At 48.3% G+C, this 24,085-nt stretch overlaps 9 protein-coding genes across 9 annotated transcripts; 4 read left to right on the forward strand and 5 right to left on the reverse strand.

The window, feature by feature from the left end:
- Positions 1–56: 56 nt before the first annotated feature.
- On the reverse strand, positions 57–1,560 carry N7457_004282 (uncharacterized protein; the record flags this gene model as incomplete). The annotated part of the gene is made up of 4 exons (XM_057175327.1): positions 57–562; positions 615–704; positions 763–990; positions 1,068–1,560. The coding sequence occupies 4 exons, from the start codon at positions 1,558–1,560 to the stop codon at positions 57–59; spliced, it is 1,317 nt and encodes a 438-aa protein (XP_057032374.1).
- A 516-nt stretch (positions 1,561–2,076) lies between these two features.
- N7457_004283 (putative protein kinase) lies at positions 2,077–4,428 on the reverse strand (the record flags this gene model as incomplete). Its single annotated transcript, XM_057175328.1, has 1 exon — positions 2,077–4,428. The coding sequence occupies one exon, from the start codon at positions 4,426–4,428 to the stop codon at positions 2,077–2,079; it is 2,352 nt and encodes a 783-aa protein (XP_057032375.1).
- Positions 4,429–5,425: 997 nt separating this feature from the next.
- N7457_004284 (DNA-directed DNA polymerase delta POL3) lies at positions 5,426–8,843 on the forward strand (the record flags this gene model as incomplete). The annotated part of the gene is made up of 3 exons (XM_057175329.1): positions 5,426–5,815; positions 5,866–8,045; positions 8,099–8,843. 3 exons carry the CDS (start codon positions 5,426–5,428, stop codon positions 8,841–8,843), a joined length of 3,315 nt encoding a protein of 1,104 aa, XP_057032376.1.
- An 881-nt stretch (positions 8,844–9,724) lies between these two features.
- On the forward strand, positions 9,725–10,675 carry N7457_004285 (uncharacterized protein; the record flags this gene model as incomplete). The annotated part of the gene is made up of 4 exons (XM_057175330.1): positions 9,725–9,802; positions 9,886–10,047; positions 10,105–10,111; positions 10,212–10,675. The coding sequence occupies 4 exons, from the start codon at positions 9,725–9,727 to the stop codon at positions 10,673–10,675; spliced, it is 711 nt and encodes a 236-aa protein (XP_057032377.1).
- Positions 10,676–12,670: 1,995 nt separating this feature from the next.
- N7457_004286 (uncharacterized protein) lies at positions 12,671–13,837 on the forward strand (the record flags this gene model as incomplete). The annotated part of the gene is made up of 5 exons (XM_057175331.1): positions 12,671–13,174; positions 13,235–13,429; positions 13,481–13,525; positions 13,586–13,630; positions 13,781–13,837. The coding sequence occupies 5 exons, from the start codon at positions 12,671–12,673 to the stop codon at positions 13,835–13,837; spliced, it is 846 nt and encodes a 281-aa protein (XP_057032378.1).
- A 1,215-nt stretch (positions 13,838–15,052) lies between these two features.
- On the reverse strand, positions 15,053–15,709 carry N7457_004287 (uncharacterized protein; the record flags this gene model as incomplete). Its single annotated transcript, XM_057175332.1, has 1 exon — positions 15,053–15,709. The coding sequence occupies one exon, from the start codon at positions 15,707–15,709 to the stop codon at positions 15,053–15,055; it is 657 nt and encodes a 218-aa protein (XP_057032379.1).
- Positions 15,710–17,535: 1,826 nt separating this feature from the next.
- N7457_004288 (uncharacterized protein) lies at positions 17,536–17,902 on the forward strand (the record flags this gene model as incomplete). The annotated part of the gene is made up of 3 exons (XM_057175333.1): positions 17,536–17,676; positions 17,738–17,799; positions 17,857–17,902. The coding sequence occupies 3 exons, from the start codon at positions 17,536–17,538 to the stop codon at positions 17,900–17,902; spliced, it is 249 nt and encodes an 82-aa protein (XP_057032380.1).
- A 647-nt stretch (positions 17,903–18,549) lies between these two features.
- On the reverse strand, positions 18,550–20,219 carry N7457_004289 (putative C2H2 finger domain protein; the record flags this gene model as incomplete). The annotated part of the gene is made up of 3 exons (XM_057175334.1): positions 18,550–19,066; positions 19,127–19,803; positions 19,896–20,219. Coding segments are annotated over 3 exons (1,518 nt in total), but the record flags the coding sequence as incomplete, so codon positions are not given.
- Positions 20,220–20,888: 669 nt separating this feature from the next.
- cyn1 (putative cyanate hydratase) lies at positions 20,889–21,487 on the reverse strand (the record flags this gene model as incomplete). Its single annotated transcript, XM_057175335.1, has 2 exons — positions 20,889–20,910; positions 20,967–21,487. The coding sequence occupies 2 exons, from the start codon at positions 21,485–21,487 to the stop codon at positions 20,889–20,891; spliced, it is 543 nt and encodes a 180-aa protein (XP_057032382.1).
- Between the last annotated feature and the right edge of the window lie 2,598 nt (positions 21,488–24,085).

Below are 24,085 nucleotides of genomic sequence, written 5' to 3' on the forward strand. Positions count from 1 at the left end.
TTCACATGTGGTGGTCTGTCCATGTTGTAGGAGATTGAGATCTCAGCGTCCGGACTTCATACTTTAGACTGTCTCTTCTCAAGCGCCTTTCGTCGGGTGCGAATTGCCTTCGTCTCCTCTCTAAGGGCCAACCCTGCCATGATTTCCTCGCTTCCACCACCGACTACATGAACTCGAGCATCACGACTAATTTGCTCAACTCTCGCGCCCTTCCCAGCCTTGTTGTAGCCTGCACCCCCAAATATCTGCTGTGCCTCTCGGACGGTCTTCTCCAAAGCCCTAGTCGACATGACTTTGAGCAAGGCAGTCATACCGCCGATGTTGACGTCGTCAGAAGGACGGTCTTTCGTCAGTTCGAGGATATTCACAAGCTGCTCCATAAATGCATAAGCTGGCTCGATCATAAGACCGAACTTAAAAATCTTGCTTTGAATAGCCTGTTTCTCAATCAATGGTGAGCCAAAAGTCTCGCGCTGGACGGCATAGTTATATGCATCTTCGGCGCAGACACGGGCGAGTCGCAAGGATGCACAAGCAAGTGAAAGGCGCTCTGGGTTGAAGTCTGAGGCGGGGTTAAGAATTTGACCATCTAGCTTGGCTTGACACAAACTCACTTGACATGATAAGAGGGAAGCCTTTGTTCTCTTGACCGATGAGGTTCTCGATAGGAACTCGCACATCTTCGAACTCGATGAACGTCGAACCTAGACTGGTATCAATTGACATGATCTTCACAGAGTCATAGGAAAAGGAACTACCTACCACTGGCATTGACACCCGAGTTATGCATGCGCCTGCGAGTCACTCCAGCAGTAGCCAGGGGAATTACCAGCAAGCTAATACCAGATCTGCCAGGACCACCAGTCCGCACAGCAGCAGTGCAGTAGTCAGCCCAGATGCCATTGGTAATCCATTTCTTCGCCCCATTCACAATATAGTGCTTGCCATCAAGTTGCGCCGTAGTGCGGATACTGGCAACATCGGAGCCCGCTGATAAAAACAATCAAAGTCAGCACATCTACTTAGATGGTCCCTCGGGAGAGGATCGACCACAACACAACACATACCGTCCGGCTCCGTAATCCCCAAACAAAATCTGATATCACCCGTTGCAACGCCAGGAAGCCATCTCTTCCTCTGCTCAGCATTTCCAAAGCGCGCAATAGGCGGGCATCCAATTGCATTACCACCACCAAGCCCCCAACTCACCCCGACGTATCCAATGCGCGTGAGTTCATCCGAGAGAATCAGCGAGCACCACGTATCCCACTTCTCACGCGGCACATCCCCAGGGAGGGACAGACCGGCCGAGTCCTCCTCGCTTGTCAGGGGATGCACGATGCTGTAGCCCAGCTTGCAATGGCGCCGCCGCACGCCTTCAGGGACTTGGCCTGCTTCTTCCCATTCGGCGGCGTAGGGCGAAAGGTAAGTATCCACATATTCGCGCACAGAGGCGCGCAGCCTGTGGTGCAGGTCTGTGTAATACGGATTGCGGACGTCTAATTGGGGGAGAAGGGGCTCGCTGTATGGAGCTGTTGCTGGGCGGAGAGTATCAGCCATGATGGTATTGGGTTAGATGGATAGATTGATAAGTAGCTAGGTAGTATGTTCACAGGTTGGACAATTTGATTTATTCTGAGAAGGCTGAAGTGAGGTAGAATGGACTTATGCGGGGAAGCCCAAGCTCGGTCGCCTGTGAAGAAGGCTGAAACGTGGGGAAAGCTATCAAACCGAGGCCCGAATGGAGATCGCTACATTGTCACATTACCTACATGTATGTATTCCATGCGGTTGTTTTTCTGCGATTTTGGTACATACTTGTTCAAATGTCAGAATAAGCGGTTGAGCTGAAGGCTGTTGCAACTATTTTGTCATCCCTGAATACTACGAGATAGACCTTAATATGTATTACCATGACCTAGTAAACTGATGACCTGGTGAGGGAAACGGCTCAACTTAGTAGACTGTCATACAATTTGCTTCGTAGAGTGGAGTTATGCATTTCTATTATAATTTGGGTATATGGTAACAGAACCCCGACGTTTCTTCGTTGGCTTTTGTCTTGGATTCACACATTTATTCCTGCGTTTGCTCAAATCTTTGAACAGCTTTTTTCAGCGCCTGCAAATGCTCCTTGACATCCTGACAGCTCCACCGCTGCTTTGAACTGGGGTTCAGCATGCCTTTCATGCATGTCATGAGAGACTCCGCTACCGAGATTCCATCATCTAGCATGACTGAGCCATGGTCAATCTTGGCGGCGAAATCTGCAGGGAAGATAGTGCGCTCGGAGCGATCTTGGCCTGACCCGCGAGTCAAGTCATTCAAGACAAACTGTCTTTCCATTTTTGTGTTCAAGCGATACAGCGTCTCGAAGAGAATGACACCGAGGGCGTAAACATCGAGCTTTTCGTCGATCTTGTATTCGTCACATGGCGAGTTTGGATCACCCTGAGATGTAGAACCATTGGCTGGAGGACGGTAAAACTCGGTTCCTACTACCCGCTGAATTTTCGGCCCCTCACGATATGGTGTCACGGTGCCCTGCGAGGCCTCGTCAATATGGGAGATGTCCGCCACGAGACCAAAGTCCCCAATGCGAGGGCGACAGAATTGAACTGGAGATGATTGACCTGAGTTGCACGTGGCGCATGTGTCTGTCGTGCTGTTCTCTGGTGCACACAGGAAAATGTTTGCGGGTTTCAAGTCACGGTGCACAATGCCCTTCGAGTGGAGGTACTGAACACCCGAGACGATATCTATCACAAACTCCAGCGAAGGCAGCAGGTGGAAACAATGGCGTCTGGCGATAGAGCATCCGTCATACTTTGGAGCAGTTTCGGGCTTAAGATATGAACCGAGGGAAATGGGATGGAGCGACATTTGGATGTGAAGAATCACCGCGGGTGGTTTCTGGCCAGGCCGATAACGGGGTTGAAGTTGAAGTTTAGACTGATCCTGGCTCAGACCGTCGGAGAAGATGTCATCAGTCTCTCCGAATGAGGAGGTTTGACCAGCGGACGTATCTCCGTCAAATTTACGGGGAATAGGCTCAATGTCATCATCCTCCTCATCGAATCCCCTTCGTGAGGCTTTATTTGACTGGCGAGATGAACTGGTTCCACGACTGTCCCAGCGTCGAATGCTTTCGGCGAAGCTATGATCTTCAAGCAGCGAGCTCGGCTGTGACTCAGGATCTGAGCTTTCAGAATGACCAAAAACAATGCCCACGCTTGACTCGTTCGTGGCATCTGGAGAAGGTAAGTTGTCTTGCGACTCATCATCATACGCAGTGTGAGTGTGGTATTCGGCCGCGGGTGGATGTGAATGATGGGGCTGCTCAACCCATGCGCCGTAGTATCGAACAATATTTGTATGCTCAAGGCGGGCAAGTGTTCGGATCTCTTTCATGATAACCTCAAGCTGATTTTGGCCTCCAAACTGTAGCTGTTCAAGTCGCCGTTGACTGAGAGGAATCTTTTTGACAGCATAGTCTTGTCCGTCAATATGATTTGTGACGTGATAAACCTCACCAAAGGACCCACGGCCCAGGACTTTGAGCTCTTGGAATTCGACGGAATACCTTGATAGTTGATTGTACGATGGGGTAGTAGGAGAATTGAATAACGGAATCCCTACAGGCGAACTTCCAAAGAGGGGGATGGAAGGGTTGGGAACATTCATGGGCTGATGAGGAAGATTTGGAACAATGTCAACCTTGCGAGTGGGAGGAAGTTGTTTCAGAAACGACGCAGTCGGGTCGGTAATTCGTCGGAATAATGTTGGTCTGTCCAAGTCTTCCACGCTGGCTCTCTTTGCCAATGATTTTATAATCACGGCGAGGTCTTCACCAGCACCAATTTTGGACGACCGTGAATGAGGGCCATGAAAGTTCATTTCCCCAAGGGCAGAGATACCAAGCAAATCAAGGTTGTCGCGGTAACTTTGTCTACTTGGCGCCATTTCCTCCCTGTCAATACCGTCGGCCAAGATACCATGAGCCGACAGGAACTGAGATTTGTATTTGTACAGTTTTTTGCCAAGGAAATGGGCCTCAGGGCTATGCCGACTGAATGCTTTATTTGAGCCCCGTTGGGCGTTGAGAATGTCTGCTGCTCGACTTTGGCAATAAAATTCTAATAGGGCGGCTGTCATCACATTTGAATGATGATCGACATTTACATCGACCATGTCTTGTGGGAATGTTGATGCATCATCGAAGGATATTGAAGAGTCTGGGTCAGTCGAATCCACGTCTTTCGGGGCTTGTTTGGCCTTGCCCTTACTCGAGCTGCGAGATTGATTCTTGGTAACACGACGAGGAGTTGATGACCCGGAATCCTGAGCCTGGTTCTCTTCCAAGCCGGAATCGGAATCAGAATCAGAGTCCGATGATGATATTTCTGCTGCTGATCGGAACATCGACATGTTGATATACTATCCCAGAGAGCAAATGCAATTAGGTCTTAGATCTGCGTTGCGCTAGTGCCATTGGTGGCGGAAGATGGGTTATGAGGAACAGCCCAACAAAGCAAAAGAAAAAGAGAGCCTGGTCTGCAAGGTCGGTAGTAATTATGCCGCCTGTGCTATTGATAGTTGGGCTGAGTATTGCCCCGCAGTGACAATGGACGAGTCTTTGATCAAAGGCAATGACGCAGAATTGAAAGAATGATAGAACGTAACAGGTGTCAATGTTCGCCGGAATCCTAGGAGATGCCACGTTGGGCTTAAGATCCAATGGAGCAAAATGTCAACATGCCACAGATCCTAGCGGCCGATGATCGACTCAAGCTTCCATCGGGTTCTACTAGTGGGATGTCCCTGATAGGGCGTGGGTCGTGTGGCTCTTGGCAATAGAGACAACCTTGAGTACATGTGCTCCTAGGCAGGATTGGAACATACTCCCAGGGGCATTGATAAGTGTCCAATGTGTTAAAAGAGAACTTCATTCAAAGGCCGAGTCACTCATCCCCAGTGCCAAGCCCAAGGAGGCGAGTCATCTGTTTTCTGCCGGAACCACCGAAGTATAGGACACATGACGACTACATTGGTCCTACTTTCTACGTGCGAGTTATTCATAGAGAGTTTGTTTGGATATCTGATCTGCTAGCAATCCAAAGCAAACGAACAAGGATGGTAAAAAAAAAAAAACATTAAGAAGCTTACAGGTGTACGGTGTACGGTGTACACGTATGTGGCCTCTTGACCAATCACATCAACCAGAATCCCTGGTTTCAATTTAGCTTATCTTATCGCACGTGACCACCACGCGTCAACTTCACGTCGCAGGCGCGACAGCGCGACTTTGACAAGGAGTTGCCCGCTCAACATAACCTCGAGTTTACGAGCCCCTCTGCCCTCAGTTCATTCACCCACAAAAGTTGACCACTGCGATACTGTTAACTTCAGTCTATGAGTCGTCACCATGCCTGAAGCTATCATCCCTCCCCAGAAGCGGGTGCTGGGCGACGCGGTCAATAATGCCAACAGCATCTTAAAGTCTGATGGTGCACTCAAGAAGCGAAAACTCGACAATGCACCTTCTGTGCAGTTTGCGCCGTCCTCACAGACCCCGCGGCGAAAGATTGGCTCAACTCAACCACAGAAAAGTCAATTCGAGGAGGAGGTGCTGGAAAAGTTGACGCAGGACATCGGCGACTTGAAGGAGAACAACTCAGAAAAGGACCAGCAATGGGAACGCCCTCCGCTCGGCGACTTTGATGAAACAAAAGAAAACATCTGCTTCCAACAGATTGACGCAGAAGAAGCAGTACTAATGGGAAAACCTGCCATTCGACTCTTCGGTGTCACTGAGGTAAAGGAGTCCCTCATCTGTTGGGTTCACGATTTAACCTATTTTTGCAGGTTGGACAATCGGTCTGTCTTCACGTTACCGGTTTTGAGCATTACCTCTACATTGCGGCCCCAGTTAGCTTCACGAAAGCGGATTGCGATCCTTACAAACATTTCCTAGAACAGAAACTCGGCCAAAGCTTCCCCGCAATCTCGTCTGTACAACTTACCATGCGCGAGAACATTTACGGGTTTCAAGGAAACCAGAAGAGCTACTACATCAAGATCACAGTCACGGAACCAAAGTTGGCTGCTCGGTTGCGAAGTGCTTTAGAGACTGGCAGTGGAAGCATGAATTACAAGGGCATGTGGAGCGGCGCAGATGGAATCCTTACCTTTGACAATATTCAATATCTCTTGCGCTTCATGATCGACACTGGGCTAGCTGGAATGGCTTGGGTCGAGGCAGTGGCTGGGAAGTATCGTCTGCTCGGACAGAACCAAAAATTGTCTAACTGCCAAATCGAAGCTTGCGTCGATTATAAAGACATGATAGCGCATCAGCCCAATGGAGAATGGGCGAAAATGGCACCGCTTCGCGTCCTGTCATTTGATATCGAGTGTGCTGGGCGCAAAGGTATCTTCCCCGAGCCCAACATGGATCCGGTCATCCAGATTGCCAACGTTGTCACTCGATACGGAGAGTCAAAACCATTCATCAGAAATGTCTTTGTCCTTGATACATGCAGTCTTATTGTCAATACTCAAATCCTGGAATTCCAAAAGGAGGAAAAGATGCTTGACGCCTGGCGTGATTTTGTCGAAAAGGTGGACCCCGATGTCATCATCGGATACAACATTGCCAACTTCGATTTCCCATACCTGCTCGATCGTGCTAAGCATTTGAAGTGCACTGGATTCCCATATTGGACCAGACTGAAGGGTTGCAAGACCGAGGCCAAGGATGCAAGCTTTTCGAGCAAGCAAATGGGTAACCGAGACACAAAAGCGACCAACACAAATGGTAGAATCCAACTTGATCTTCTACAATTGGTACAGAGAGACCATCAGTTGAGAAGTTACACACTTAATTCAGTGTCATATGAGTTTCTGAAAGAACAAAAGGAAGACGTCCACCACACGATGATTACTGAACTTTTTAACGGCACCCCCGATTCGAGACGAAGATTGGCAGTGTATTGTTTGAAGGATGCATATCTGCCACAGCGATTGATGGACAAGTTGATGTGTCTGGTCAACTATACAGAGATGGCAAGAGTCACGGGTGTGCCATTCAATTTCCTACTGTCGCGAGGACAACAGGTGAAATTCATCAGTCAACTCTTCCGCAAAGCCCTGGAGCAGCAACTCGTTATTCCCAATTCCAAGCCTCAAGATGAGCAGGATTACGAAGGAGCCACTGTCATTGAGCCGAAGCGAGGTTACTATAGTGTGCCTGTTGCAACCCTCGATTTCGCCTCACTTTACCCCTCTATCATCCAAGCACACAATCTCTGCTACACGACTTTGCTCAACAAGAGCAGTGTTGAGAAATTGAATCTGAAGAAAGACGAAGATTATATTGTCACCCCAAATGGAGACATGTTTTGCACCACCAAAGTTCGCAAAGGCCTTTTATCTCAGATTCTTGAAGAATTGTTGTCGGCAAGAAAGCGTGCAAAGAGAGAGTTAGCCACGGAGACCGATTCCTTCAAGAAAGCAGTGCTGAACGGTCGTCAACTTGCTTTGAAGATCAGCGCAAACAGTGTCTACGGTTTGACCGGTGCCACAGTGGGTAAACTGCCTTGTCTTCCAATTGCCAGTAGTACAACCAGTTATGGTCGTCAGATGATTGAGAAGACCAAACAAGAGGTAGAAGCACGCTATACCATCGCGAACGGCTACTCTCATGATGCTCAAGTCATTTACGGTGATACCGATTCCGTCATGGTCAAATTCGGAGTCACCGAACTGGCAGAAGCGATGAAGCTTGGCCAAGAAGCAGCAGATTTCGTCTCTTCCAAGTTCATCAAGCCTATCAAGCTTGAATTCGAGAAAGTCTACTTCCCTTATCTTTTGATCAACAAAAAACGATATGCTGGATTATACTGGACGAATCCCGACAAGCATGACAAGATGGATACCAAGGGTATTGAAACTGTCCGTCGTGATAATTGTCTGATGGTTCAAAATGTCATCGAAACCGTGTTGAACAAGATCCTGATTGATCGAGACCTGGATGGTGCCCAAGAGTAAGTTTTTGTTCGTTTAAGAGATGATTTTCATGTATTAACGGTTCATCTAGCTACGTCAAGGCCACAATTTCGGATCTTCTCCAGAACAAAATCGATATGTCAAAACTGGTCATCACAAAGGCACTGTCAAAACGCAAAGAGGACTATGCGGGCAAACAGGCACACGTCGAACTCGCCGAGCGCATGCACAAGCGTGACGCAGGCTCCGCACCAACACTTGGTGACCGTGTAGCCTATGTTATGATTAAGGGCGCCAGCGATTCTAAAGGTTACGAGCGCGCCGAAGATCCCATCTACGTGCTAGAGAACAACATTCCCATTGACACCAAGTACTACCTCGATAACCAGCTTACAAACCCACTGAACCGTATCTTCGAACCCATCCTGGGCGAGAAGAAGGCTGGCCAGCTGCTTACTGGCGAGCATACGCGGTCTATTTCCAAGGCGGCATCAAGTTTGGGTGGCCTGATGAAGTTTGCCAAGAAGACCCAGACCTGCATGGGTTGCAAGAAGCCACTTTCCAGCAAGGAGGAAATGGATGGTGCCGTCTGCGCCAACTGCCGGCCCCGTCTCGGCGAGCTGTACACGAAAACCTTGACCAAGGTTTCCGATCTGGAGGTTCGCTTCGGCCGGTTGTGGACCCAGTGCCAGCGATGCCAAGGTAGTCTTCACTGCGAGGTTATCTGCTCCTCTCGTGACTGTCCGATTTTCTATATGCGCATGAAAGCAAAGAAGGATGTGGAAGATGCACAGAAGGACCTGTCCCGGTTTGACTTTGACGCTGGTGCTTGGTAATGAGAGACCGTTCTCGACTGTATGACTTATTTTGTTTTGGATAACTGGTCCTTTTGGTGGGATGGTCTTGCCTTGAGCATGCATGAATGGCGTTTGATTTTGGGCAATGTCGTGTACAATGAGATTGAAATAATAATGAGAAGTTCATGCTCCCCGTTAGGTGGGCTCTCGCCTCTTCATGTAACTTTTCCAACTTTTTTCTCCTAGTAAGATTTCCCAAATCATCTTCGCAGACGACTCGGATAAAGATAGCGGACGAAACAATGTACTTGCGAAATATGGGAATGAGCACAGCCTCAACATAGTACCACAAATATTCCAAGGCTGGGGTGTGGAGAGAAGTGACTGCTTTTTTGGCTTTTCATCTCTCGCTAGGCAAATCAGCAGCTTCATCGTCTCTTCCCAAGGTTCGATTTACTCCCATGTGTTATAAGGCATCTGTGCAATTCAAATTCGAAGTTAATTTTCAAGCTCATCCCTCACAGCCACGCCGGAATCCCTGGAAGTTTCCCGTACAGCTTATTCCATAGTATAGTCCGCAGCCCAAATAGGAAACCGTTCTGGGCTCTTATAGATATTCATAGTATTGGTACTAATGGGAAGGTACACACTAAGAGAGAAATCCATGGAAGCTCTCTAGTGATTAGTGTTTATTGAGCTGTTATTTCCATGATTCTCCCACGGAAACAATAGGAAGCTCAACAATGGTGCATTGAGTAGACGAAAAACAATAGGTGCTATTGTACTCCGAACAGGGGAAGGACAACATCGGCCGGGGATACCAGTCGACTTAAAGCCGGAAGCGCGTCATTAGACCGAAGTCTTGGCGCGGAGTAGCTCCATCGGCCGATCTGCAATTTCAATCCTGGAGACCTCAAGCCATGAATCCCACTGTGGAGGACGAGAACGACAGCCATGCCAGTCCGAACTCGGAGGGCGCACCGATCCCTTGGTCGGAGGTATGTTTTTTCTCAGGGAAACTGCCAATTCTAAGCTCGAGGAGTGCAAGAGTGACTGACCCCGGCTTTCTGTGCACAAACAGATTTTCTCCCGCCACGAGGCCGTCCTGTGCTCTCACCTCGAAATGCTGAGCATGGTGAAGGGTCAGGTTGCGTCGCAGGCTGATGGGTTTCAGGCGGTGACGTCAATGGTGAACAAAACAGTACAGGCGATGAACCAGCTGAAGGTGGCTAGAAAGCATATGGTAAGTGCCCTCGACACTCCCCACCTTGGTCACGAGACTGACACATATTGTGTTTAGATGAACAGTAAGTCCCAGGAACATCCTATCCCGGAAAACAAGACGGCAATCCGTCCCCCCCCACTTTTGTCGAGCAATAAACACAGGAATTAACATGACTGCTTCAGAAAATTCCAGCGCATCGTCTACCTCCAGTCCATTCAACCCTGCACAACCCGCTGATATAGAGGCGAATACGCGCAAAAAGCGACGGAGAGTATCGCGCGAGAAAGATACCCGTTCTGAACCTATAGAGGAAGTACGGGCCCCAAAACGATACCGTGATTCGTCGTCCCAACCCCCCATTGGGCAAGACGAAGACTTCGGATCGATATCATTGGGCACCGAGGATATCTCAGCAGAAGTCCAGCGCCGACTGAAAATCAAGGAGGAGCAAAGGCGGAGGAAGGAAAACCCCAAGCCGGACAAGCGCAAGCGCGACAGTCTAGCGTCGAATGATGGTGCCTCATCCGCTGCACCCCGGCCTCGAAAGAAACGGCTCAGAATGGAAACTGTGCACAAGAGAGAGTATGATTCGATGCTTGATAACGAAACCGATTCTCCAAAAATGAAGCGGCGCAAAACGCCATAGAATTGCTCGAAAGGAACCACTGAGTGACGCTGGTCCGTTGCCTGGTTTCTGTTTCTTTCTTTTCTATGGCTTCGCGATGGATGCTGGATTATTGAAACAGAGTAATCCTGCGATATATGCGTATTGAACGTGGGGTTTACACGCCTCCAGTTCAATCTGAGCTCATGCGAATGCTACTTTTCATCTATTAGCCTAGCACCCTCGCGTATTCCCTTGAATATGCCGTGAATAAGTGTTCAGTTAAGGTTCCAATTGTCAACCTTGAAATATCTCCTTGGAAAGCAGGGAGGCAAAATGAAGCCTTTCATATAATTGGTTGTGTTTGCGGCCTTGCGGTGTCTTTCTAGCAGTCTTTCCAACTGTGTTTTCAAAGGTCTTTTAGAAATCACCTTTACAGATGATGTCTCCCGTTCGCACGATTTATATGGTAAGAATATATGATTTCCAACACACATTGATGAGTGGTGTCAAAACGGCCCAAAAGTGGGCATATTCAGGCAGAAGATGGCCTTCGTAGGCGACTTCATGCGCTTCCCCAGTATCATACGGTTGTTGGCTTATTTGGCCAGTTCTGCCTGGTTCTTGATTCGATCCCCAGTATCTTGTTTGTCTTCTTCATGTACTCTAAGCTGTTATCCCCGACATATAAAGTCACGATGACATTGAGTCCAAACTGGGCTTCGGGACATCGGCACATGGATTGAAGACCCAAGAAAGCCCTAGTTCCAAGACAAAGAAATCAAAATCAACAAGTAAGAAGCGATGAACCAAAGGTATTGTCCGGGGAAATAACGTTCCAAGGCTTTGTCCATTCTGCGGGTGACATCGGGAGATCCCGTCAACTGTCCATCTCCCCAACTCAATTCTCCTCTCTGGTTCAGCAGAATCATCTAGATCAGTGTGAATCACAACATGGTTTGAGTCGCCCTTTTGCAGTACCATACTTGGGATATTGGACCAGTGACTAATACTGGGATAGATTTCCAGTTCCTGTGATCGTTCACATGCCAGCATCCAGAGGCCGATTCCATTTTGGGCTCCGGCACTTTCATCAAAAGCCCGTCAATCCATGAAACTAAGCTTTCAAGCTGGATCTGGGTGCAAGAGATCCAAAGTTTCTTTGTCCGGTTCCCCTCTTTATCGCGGATAATGGCCCATTGTTGACTTTTCTTCTCGTTCCGAGACTCGTTCAGGCTTTGTATAAAACAATTAAGTCCTCATGACCGATAAGACCATGGAACCATCTACGGCGGAATGTCGATTTGCACTGTTTCAGCCGATAATCTCTGGATTCAAGAAAGCCAATGTCGGCCCTCCGTGCTAAAACCAGCGCGGCCCTCAGTTTGACTTTAGAGGCCCATCTTCAGCGAGACGTTATATACCCCTTCGTTTCACCTTTGGCTCAATCACCTTTCTTTCCTTCTTCACCTCTCCAGGGGTCAATCGGCATCGAAAAACATATCACGTCATCTGACATTTGTCCTGCAAGTGTCTCTCATCTACTCTTTGGGGTGTATCCCCTCCCCATTTAGAGGGCATACACCCCCACCTCTGATATCCAAAAGAACACGACTTGGCCATCTACGTGCCATCAACAAACAATCTGTCATCCTTCAACTCTTCAATCTATACTACTCAATACGGACTCGGCTCTCCAGAGTTCAAAGAGGAAGATATACAATCCACATCCACCATATCACCCAGCCAACCCAACTCTGTCGCAGGGTGCCCTGACCAGGGATTCATCTTCAACCGTCGGACTTTCAGGTCACTATCCTCTTGAGGTGCAGCATCCCAGTGAAGGCAACGAAAACCAAAACCAAACCAAATAAACAAATCCTCCCCACCGGAAACAAAAAAATAACCGCAAGGGTTGAGGTCAAAAACCAAACAAAATTATAGACTTGTTCGCCAGCGTAAGAGGAAAACACGCCAAAAACAGAGCTCTGGTGGGAATTTGAAAGTTGAAACCCGGCCTTGTGGAAGCTCTATCAAATGGTCCCCTTTGCACGAGACTTCTCCAGAGAAACAGGCAGTGGTAGTCCAAACAACCATCAAACCTTTGGCATACGGAATAAAGACAATATGAACTACCACAACCCATCTTTCGTGCCCACTGGGCCCCGAAATCATCAGCACAATGGACGTGCTCAGAACAACCGCGGGAACCACAATCACTGGAACAACAGAAACAATCAGAATGACTCTGGCTATGCGAAGAGCAACAACTGGAACAATCACAAAGGCCCTGGTAGTTCCAAGATCCACAAAAACTGGAACGACCGCAATGGTTCTGGCTATGCCAACAGCCAAGACCATCACAATCCCAACCGTTGGAACACCCACCAAGTTTGCGATGACAATAAGAAAAACGGTGGAAAGGGCAACTACAAGGGCAAGAACTTCAATCCCAACTACAAAGGCAGGAGCTCCGATCCCAACTACTACAAGGGGAAGAGCTCCAAGCCGCAATCTGATCATCCTGTACGGGAAAAGGTGGTGAGTAGTCCCATCAACCTCTCTTATCAATTGACAATATCATATTAACTACAGATGTAGGCTCCAGCTCGAAAGAGCAATCTGGAAAATCAACACTCCAATCCTTACCATCCATACCCGCAACGCCATGAAGGATATCCCAACAACCATTGCAATGGCTATCAGGACCAGAACCACCAGGCTCTGCCTTACAAGCTCTACAATACAAGCCAAGACGAAGATATTGAAATGGTCGATGCACCATCCGATGAGCCAGTAAGTTGATCCACCATATCATAGTATATCAAATTCTAACATTGATTCTAGAATGATATTGAAATGCCCGATGCACCACCTTCGCCCATCGACCCCGTAAGATATTCCTGGAACATGACACAGATGTACCAGTGACTAATTTATACTCATCTACAGAGAGCTGCCGCCTTACACATGAGTGCCTACGCAGTCAAGGAAATCGTAAGTCCCCTGTTGACCCTTCTCAACCATGCCAATTCTATCCTCCAGCCTTTGGTCCTCCAAGATTCAACCCTCCAGCCTATTCCCACCAGCACCCAACAACCTGCAAGGCGATGCTGAATGTGAGTTCATTCACTAACTTCTTTCTAGGCTGAGACTATGATCAAGCTGATAGAAAACTACGACGCAAGCCTGATCCCCAACTGAGCTCCACCAGACAGCGGTCTTGCCAACCCTGCTCTCGTCGCCTCAGAATGGTACAACATGTCGTCCGCGAACCTGTCGTCACCAACGGAATCCTCCGACCCCTGGAGCCGCGATGCCCCAAGATCTCTTGGTTCCTCAAGCTGGGTATGAACCGTCTTTAACCGGTGACAACCCGCCCGGAGTAGGGCACGCATTCGAGGATCCCCATCGACAGGCGACATGGAATACAACTTTTCCTTGATCCTGGCCAGCGCGCCATCTGCACCCTCAACAAGAAGCTCGGTAGGGGACACCAAAATCGACAAATGCGCGGAGGACACTTCAAACAAAGGAATCTGATATCTTGGGTATGCAGTCCTGGCCATGGTTTTTTCTCCCCCTACGCACCCAACAAATGTTAGGGATTGCTGGGTTTTCCCATGGCCCCGTCGACGTGAAGGCAACATCGACAAGAAACAACCCAAAAAACGATATACTTCACCTTCGCTCGACGGCTCGAATGAGGGGATTTGCCATTTCATTTCTTTTATTACAGACATGTCGTTACACTTTTCATGTATGCTTTGTTTTGTGGAACATCATACCGGGGATTTCATTTGTTATTTCTGAAGATACGAGGAACTTTTCATGTACTGATTCCGGTGAGCTTGCGAGTCTCTCGCGAGGCCATGATCGTTGAGGGTCTTGCGGCTTGCCGGATGGAATTTGCCTGGAAGAAATACTTCATGTATTGTCCTTGGTCCAGGAGTCTCTTGCGAGGCCATGATCGTGGAGGGGCTTTTGGACTTGGAGACACTTCCAATTTATCTTGAATAAAATGAAAATGACTTTCAAACTGGATTTCCCTTGCCAAAATGCAGACACTGTGGATCTGCTGCTGTACACAGAGGATCTGAGGCCGAAGGACGATGCTTCGAGATAGGTGCCATGCCTGGGATTCCAATTCACCGGTCTACTTGATTCTAGAAAGTCCATACATAATTTGGGTTCTAAGTCTGAGTGGATGGACTCCGTATTGCACATGATAATAACAGACTTTTCAGCTCAAAGAGCAACAAATTCCTGGTTGGAATTTGAAATGCAATCAAACGCCTAACCCCAATGCAAAAGCAAAAAGATATAATACAAAAAGGAGCTGGGAGATGAAGACGCTGCACAACAAAGAAGACAGAAGCAGCGAAACCAAGAAAGAAAAGAAAGAAAGAGAGCTAAACCTCAATCCTTCTTCTCAGAAACAGCCTCATCCACCACAACCTCTTCCTTAACCCCCTCTGCACCCTTCCCATCCTTCCCACCCCAAGTCCAAACATCCCAAATATGCTCCTGAATCAAATCCGCATATCCCTTCCCCTCCGCCAGAGCCTTCTGCTCCTCCCGTAACCTCCTCTCCTTCCACCCCTCAGACTCCCCACCCATCCAAACCCGCTGCACAACGCCTCTCTCCTGCACCTGTCTCGCCTTCAACTTCTCAATCTCCTCCATCACCGACGGATCCTGTCTATCCGACAACGCCTGGATCTTCGCCTGCAACTGCTCATCCTGAGCCTGGCGGATCTGCGCATCCCGCGCAGCGCGGAGCCGGTCCTGCACTTCCTGCGCGCGCTCGCTCGGCAGCGCCGAGAAGGTGTCCTGGACGCGGGAGATGCGCGCGTCGATGCGGTCGACGATGCTGCGGCCTGTGCGCTCGTGCACGAGGTGGTTGGCGGAGGCGCCGAAGGAGCAGAGCACTAGCACCGTGAGAGGGTCGAGTTTGCGTGGTGGGAGGGCGATGAGGATGGGCGCGCCGATCAGGAATGTGTACGCGGCATAGTTCTTGAACCGCTTGTAGTCTGCTTCGCGGCTTGCGTTTAGGTCCGGCGTTTCGGTTGCCATTGTTGCTGGTGGGTTGTTGCGGAGGTTTGGTGATGTGAGGTGATTTTATGCTTGTACTTACTTGCCCCCCGGAGGTCGCGGGTTCGAACCCCGGGGGCTTCATTTTGGGGGTTATTTTGTCGCTGTAGATATAGATATTTGTTTAGTAGGAAGGGTTCTTTTCTTGAGAATGCAGTATGATAGGCTTGATATTTGGGAGGTAAATAGGGTCCCTAGAGGTACAGGTGGTCACAATGTGCACATATGGGCAAAATGTATAGAAATTGGAATTATCATCGACGAGCTGTTTCTTTCTGTTGGAAACGAGATGAAGTCTAGAGATATGCACATAGTTTGACATGGTCTGATTTGGAGAATCTTGGTCATTTGAAGCAATTTGGTTACATGTAAATTGTATATGTGTCGTCGCAATCTCATGTACAGGACGATGTACCCTTTGGTAGACACGTCTTGTTTCTTTGCCATTGCTGGGATTGGAATACTGCTCTAGCACACAATGTTAAATCGTAGTTTCTTCTACATCCTCAGACACTGCGATATGTGCTTCCTACTTAGGTGTAGGCAGTATGATCGGTACCTTCTAATGGACTCGACTACACTCGCACGTCTTTTGCACCTCTACACTGCCAACCAGAACTCATCAACAACTGCCTGTCTTACTGGGTATGAGTATATACTTCACATTGAGCCCTGACTACTTGTCCGGAAACACTGATCTATCTCGCACGATGGCCGGGCTGGACAGAGCGCCAATGAACCCACGAAGAATACATTGGACCTGTCGTCTGAGCAGACAGTAATGCCGACGTTGCATTCCTGATGATGGAAACTGATTCTTTCAAACATGAATGGGGCTGGGTGCCTATGTGCCGGAATAGGGATATAGGGAATGTCTGGACTGTTCGTGAAGACGGGCGGGATCTGACTGTAGACGATGTAGGGATGATGTGCCATTTTGCGAGACGCAAACTACAGCGCATGTTTGAAGATGTGATGGGATTGGACTGGAGCTTGGTTCATAGGCAGAGGGTTTGGGATTTCATTATTTCGGACAATACGGTTGCTCATTGGGATGAAACTGGTGGGCATTAGCGATTTGGTTCCCAGGATCAAACTAGACTCTGCTGCAAGATTGTAATCCAAGATCAGATCGATAAATTCCATTCCTGGTTGCAATAATATTGAGGTATAGATCGCTTTGGGGGAACAGATACGGTTATGGAGGGATTACCTATTAGGCATCGAATGTCTAGAGGCCGAGGAGCAATACGCAAATCTCCCGAGGGGAATTTGTTTTGAATTGAACTGTACAAGGCTCAACGGTTTCTCGTTTCGTTCTTTTCTTTGAATTCCAACATCCGAGGAAGATCAAATATTGAAGAGTATAGCATAAAACGGATCCCTGAAAACAGAGCCATGATATCCTCCCCAAGCCTTTTCACCTCCACTAGTTTTGCAAAGAACCCGAATAGAGACCGAACCCCTATATCTCGAGGTATACTCGAGAAGGCAGGGCCTAGGAGAGTAGAACAGCTTCCCAGTCTGACACCAATAACAACCCTCCCTCTAGTTGCACCACCTCTCATAGCCATCACAAGTCCAAAAGCTAAAGAAAGAAAAACCGCTAAAGATAACTCCAGTAAGATCCATCTTTAGCCCAAAAAGACGCAAGTACAAGTACGTTAAGCTACACCTCACGTAAAAGCCACTATAATAACTCCGCGTCCCACCCTCACCGGACCCTTTCCTTCCTACTCCTCCCAATCCTCACCCAACTCCATCCTCCAACCCTTTCCCATCATCCCCTTCACTCATATTCAATCAAAATGTTCGCCAACGGCATCTTCTCCTGGTTCTCTCCCAAGGAGCCAACCCCCAAAACTACCTCCAACCCTCCCACCACCGAGAAGAACCAGCCTATCAGTCCCCAGGCCCCCTCCATCGACCGCATAATGACCGAGGAACCTGTATGTGGTACCAAGGAATATTCCGATGAAGATCTCCGTGTCCCCAACTAATGTCACTCAGACCTCCCAGGAGCAACCCATGAAGCTGCGCGGTGGTGGTGCTGGTGATGTCTGCTGCGGCGTGTAAGCCGAGGTCTTCTCGAGGTCTGAAACGACGAAAAGGTCTCTAACAGTATCTAGTTGCACCGGTCTCCTCTGCTTCGAGTGCTGTGAGGAGTGTTGCTAGTTACGCGATTCGCAGGATTTCCCCGACATCTATATCCTGGTGATGGTATCAATAACTCTTCGATTGGTTGCCTCCTGTTCGATGGATTCGCGCGTTGATCCTGATACCTGATTGAAATTGCCCGGTGGAAAGTGCTGGGAGATACCAGGTTATGGAGATCAGCTGGGGAGAACGCTTCACATTCACTTATACTGCCTTTTTATGATTGTTCCTATTGTTCCTATTGCTCCTTGCTTTTATGCCAGAGCTTTTGTGCGCAGGGGAGTCTGGCTTCGGCTTTCAACATGAACTCTTTATTTTTTCTTGTTTCCTTCTAGCTGAATGCTCCGGCCGGTCTCGCCTTTGATATTTTCCATTTCTGTAGTTCCACGATGTCTGCTTTTCGAGGTTGTAGAGCTGAATGAAGGACGAGGTGCTGGTCTTACTCCGATTCAACGAACATTGATTAAATTGATTGGAATTGAAACTATGAAAAAAGATGGAGATATTTCTCTTCTGTTCCTCGACGTGATACTATCTTAATGCCACCTGATAGAATCACGGACAAGCGCCCTCAGCGCCCCCAGGACTCATCCTTAGAATCCACCCCTAAGCCACCGCCTCAAACGTAGCCTCAAACGTCAATCTTATTTGCCACGCCGCAACCGTCAGAGCTCTTCTTCCTCATCTTCATACTGGGAAGTAGGAAAGACCAGACCCCTCAAATCCTCCGCCAAGGACTCCGCCACGGACCGCACTTGAGAGGATCTAGCCTCTACATGAGTAGAATCAAATTCCACGTGAAAAGAGACAGCTCCGGGGTCAGAAGAAGAGTAGATAGGCTCAGGGTAGGAAGAGCCGAACTCTGCATGAGTAGAACTGAATTCGACGTAGGAACGAATCTCTCTCTCATCAGAAGAAATGGGTTCATCAATAGAGGAGACCGCCTCTGCAAAGGAAGAGCCAGGGGAATTATGCTCAGGCTGGCTGCTCATATCAACGTCGATGGCGCCCAGCTCCGACTCGGTATAGAGCCTGGGGATATCAGCCAGGCCTTGAGTAATCTCGCTGAGCTCCTGTTCCATTTGGGCAGTGGTTGCGCGGACAGCGCACTTGGACCACCGAGCTTCCATGTGTGCCACGAGTGCGGCGAGACTAACAAATCTCTTGAAGCATCGAGGACAGCTAAAATGTAAAATGTGAGAGGGGATCCTGCGTATGACAAGACGAGAAGGAAAGACTTACTCATTGATGGTTTCATCCTCCATCGTGAGATGATACTCAAAGGTGGCAACGTATAGGAAGGATGCACCGCAGTTGCAGTAGTAGCGGCCTTTCTCGGCATTCCAGAAATGCTCAGGGTTCACTCCTTGGACATGACCGTGAATCGTGTTTCGCTGGCGCGAGAAGCTAGCATAGTTGGAAGGACCTGCTTGTGGACCCTGGGGAGAAGATGCAGACGGCAGGGGGAAAGGGCCAGAACGAGAAACCGGTATATCGACAAGATCGTCGAGAAGGACACCTCCGGGTGAATCAGTGGATGTACTTTCTGGTTTCCCTTTCCATGGGGTAGACGGGGCGGCTAGATCGGGCCATTCATCACAAGGAAGGGAATCCTCGTCGGTACCGCGAGATGGACGCTTGCCTTTTACATCGGCGCAAGGGAGATTGAGAGGAACACCACCATCCGTATCTTCGTCCTCGCTGGAATCCTCAGCACGCGAGACATGGGGTGCAGGAGAAACTCTTCCCATGGCCAGAAGGCTTCCTGCGCGAATGTCAAAGTTCACACCATCGCGGATCCTATCTGGCAGGGAAAGAACGGGGCATTCCTTGTCTTCAATGTGTTTGACTACTGCAGCTGCAGACTTGTACTTGCAACCACAGCCAACGCAAGCAACTTCGCGATCCTCGTGATGATTCTAGATAAGAATAAACAGCTCATTAGCGTTATTTCAATCTTCGCATATCATATATTGTGCGGGAGTTGTAGAATTGAAGAGCCAGAACTCACGTTTCTCATGTGAACCTCAAGGCCAGCCTCGCTGCGAAGCTCGAGACAGCATTCAGGGCAGGCGAAGTGACGATCGCTTATTATCTTGTGCAAATGGAGCGCCTGGTGATTTGGAAAATCCAAGTCGCATTTCATGCAGTATGAATGGCCGTCCGCATTGGCCTTGTGGTGTTGCATGTCGCTCGTAGAGTTGAAGGCAAGCTGGCAGCTTTCGAAGGTGCAAGGTATCACCCGTTCTTCCGCCATAGCAAGCGATCTTGAGGACCCTCGGATTGGTGTATCGGCTTGTATCAAGAAGATTGACAAATAAACACGGGGAACGACACTAGTAGTGACGGGAAAGGTACGGCCCAAGGACGTGAAGGAAAACAAAAGTAACGGTAGAGTTGGAGAGCGTTGAACTTGTTGGCAAACGAACTGCCTGTTCTTGCTCCTTCCCTTTCGGGACAATCCATTCCAACTCTGCGACTTTACTCTTCGTCGCCGGGTGAGCCTGAGGTGTCTTCAGGCTTGCTCATTGTTCTCGGAGAAGCAGACATATGTCTCCTGCTCTTGGTTCTTGTTTCTTTTCCAACATTCAATATTCACTACCTGGTATTTACTGTTACCTTTGAATACTCCAGTACCCAATGATACGGCCCCGTATGAGTATAACAGCATAACTACCTAATATTAGCTGTCACGGTGTAGAATACAACAGTATATGGAGGATTTCTACATTTGATACATAGCTGTAGTGAGTACACCTGGAACTCATAACAACCTTTCAGTTGGGAAAGGCAGCGGACAGGGTAGTAATTGCACTCATCAAAGGCCAAAAAGCCCCATCTATAGCCAAAGTCCAGCAGTATACACGTGAGAATGAATTATTATTGTCAATGTTATCTGGAGACTGCAAAAAAGGTGCATTTGCTAATGCAACAAGACATTCTTGAAGGACATAGCATCTAAATTAAGACCTAGTTCCTCTGACATTCCTTGGTTTCGACAAGATCAGAATCGAGAGTAGGGCAACCTATTCATTTGTCAGACGACCATTCGTTCAAGCGGCATGTAGAAAGGCAGACATACCATTTACCACGTAAAGTAATGATAGCCCAGCTGTTACCCTGGTCGTCAATCTCCTTATCAACCTTTGTCGAAAACGAGATCGCACTCATAATCCCATCCCCAAACTTCTCATTGAGAACTGCCTTGTAGGCATAACCATAGTTCTGCACGATCTCATACAGTCGATAAATCAGGGGCTCCTTCGGTGGCATCTCAACGGAACGACCGCGATCGGGGAAGCCGTCAAGCTGGTCCTCCAGGGGCTGCTGAGGGATTCCAAGTAGACTGGCCAACTTTTCGATATCTTCCTGCGACGCCTTGGCCTGGCCGTAAAAAATAGCGGCCGCGGCGACTTCACTTCGACCGAGGTGTTCACCGATTCTCTCGAAGCTGAGTTTGCGAGCTGCCTTGGCCCGAAACAATGTTGCGGATGCTGTGGGGAGATTGGGGTGCGCTGTGGTCTGGTTTGAGGTCAGCGTGATGGTGGGGATGCGGTTAATCAGTTCACGAGGAGACCTCACATCCAAAGTTGCGAGAGACATGATGAGCAGATTGAGGCTGACGATCCGCGGTGATGGAAGGCTTGAGATTCTGGAGAGATAAACAAAATTGTTGGGGGTTTTGCTGTCGAAGTGGGATGTTCCTCTGCGACAGGTGGACTGCGGGGAAACAGGTTTCCCTGGAACCTTGAAGATCTGCTGTTTAGCTATCTAAACAATGGACTTTGTCTACAGCTGAATGTATGAGACATCGGGATAATCTGATATCTGCTTGCTGATCGTGCTTTTGTCTTTGTCTGTTGAAAATAACATCCATCGCTGTATAAAATTGATCAATGGCGAAGGAGGGAACCACCTTTCTGCACTGATACACCCATCTATTTGCTGTAGGAATTACAATTCCATTTGAGCTCACTGCCATGAATATCACTCGATATTTTCTATGACTTTTAGCGTAGCTCGAAGAAATAGAGCTAAATATAAGCATAAATTTAGGCCTTTGTTTGCCCTGTGACGTAGCCTGGGGATCGCTTGAAAATCACATTTGCTCTAAGCCATAAGCCCGATAAGGAGCAGACAGCAATGGAAGTGCGAACAGCTAAGACCGTCTCTCCTGAAATGTCGAAGAAATCCTTCTGGAGAAGGCTGGGAAGTTCTTCCGAAAGGCCAAAAAGCCTCGACGATGTCATGGCGATACTCTGCTGCCTGTTCATCGTCGAACACACTAATATAGCGAATACAAATCAACTCTACAACACTTTCGAAAAAAGCACTTGGAGCCTCGGGATTACTGGGGGATGTTTCTATTGAGTCGGAATATGTTTTCGCAGCTCGTGGCTCAATCCCAAAAACATCTCGCGTGTTTGCTCTGTTCCACTTCTCGTATATAAACACCCAGTCTGGGCACTCTTGTGTTCTTTCTTTTCCACTTTTCTTCCTTACCAAAATATATCCTACACGCAATCTACCTTATATTTCAGCTATAATCTACTTTATCGGATATCAATATATCAAAACACGATGTGTTTATAAGACGCGTGTCTCAGACGTCTCCTCTTCAATCCTTTCGACAGACCCTGACTTCACCTCGATATAACACAAGCTCTTGTGCAAAATGTGAGACTTCTCGAAGATTGCTCTAGTGGAGGAAAGCAGCAAGTTAACTCTAGCGTATATTCTTCAGGCTCATAACGCCCCGGTTGTTTTATCAACGCAGCAGAAGAAACCTCGACGGGAGCCACCACCGCACTTCAAACGATGGGGATCAAAGGCATGCATGTCTCTTTATAAAAGAGTGCCATATCCTGTAGAAGGATACCACTGGCTACACATTCGCGTGGTCCAGATTCCCATCTTTCTCCATTGGCCGACGGTTAAATCCCACACTCCAAACGCGCGAGAAATGTTGCCCACTCAAGTACTTGACCGTTTGCAGATGTCGGGTTTGGTCGCCACAACAAAACAACCCATTTTGTATGGTTGCCAACCTCTATCCAAATATCAGCAATAGCTTGCGGGTTGGCGAGACCCTTACTGCATTGCACAACTGAGCTGTTCCTCTTTTTCCCAGTTTGAACAGTAAATTGATCGAACCTTTTCTCCAAAATTGATGGCGAAGAGTGACTGTTTCCTGGTGAAAACTCTTGCATCCGTTGCGCTAGGAATTTGGCGGCTTTTCAATACAGGTTCTGCTTCGAAGTCCCTCCCGACACGTCTTTCAGCTCCCTTCACAGTTACGCGAGAAGTACGTGACCTTAACCAGCAACCTTGCGAAGACCCTTTAGCGCCATTCAACGGACGGCTATCTCTTCATTGACGTGAAATCGATGAAATATACTCACGCACTAGTCTGCGGCACTCACCGATATCGTTGCATATTCTGTACTCACCGGTATCAGCCGTTCAGCGATCATAATGGGCTCGACTTGTTGGTTTATTTCAACAACGCGTACGACAGCATTTTCTATGTGCTGAAGCCGACCAATAAGACACGCATGAGGTCTAAGGCCGGATTACGGGGTTGTTCATCTTCATGCGAAATGCTAGGAAACTTTGGACTCTTTCACATCTGGATTGCCTCTTCCATCATCTTGGAGAAGCTTGGACTAAGCGCTGCCCAACAAACGGTTTATGAAGCAGAGGATATCATACACCTCGCAAACACCACTCCTTTCGGTATTATTCCCTCTCCACAAAGATTGTCTGGATCGATAACTGCGATGGCAAGAGGATCCATGTGTATACCGCCCACCAGCCGTCATCTGCAGGCCTGGTCATCTGTGTTTAAGTGAGACATTTCGTTCATAGGAGCGCCAGTTCCTGCAAATTTGCGCGTTAATCTTCCAATGACGAAACAACAGAAAAGGGGCCTCAGTGCCTCATGCTCTCTTTAATCCTCTTGTTCTCCTCTCTGTCTGTTTCATGCTGGATGCTCAACGAGGATGATTTTCTATTCTTCGCTGTTTTCTCTGGTCTTCTCTATATAGCACGGTACTCTTAAAGCTTACAAATTTGGTATATTGATGAGCCGCTCAGTTAGGTTGGGATGATCGGTTACTCCCTAATTTGGTGGTTTGGAGTTTCAAACTGGACTTTAAAGATCTGTTCTCTCTTAGCTTTCGTAACAATGAGGATTTGGGA

The sequence above is a fragment of the Penicillium paradoxum genome, assembly GCF_028828445.1.
Source record: "Penicillium paradoxum strain IBT 22861 chromosome Unknown utg000004l_segment0_segment0, whole genome shotgun sequence".
NCBI lineage: Eukaryota > Fungi > Ascomycota > Eurotiomycetes > Eurotiales > Aspergillaceae > Penicillium > Penicillium paradoxum.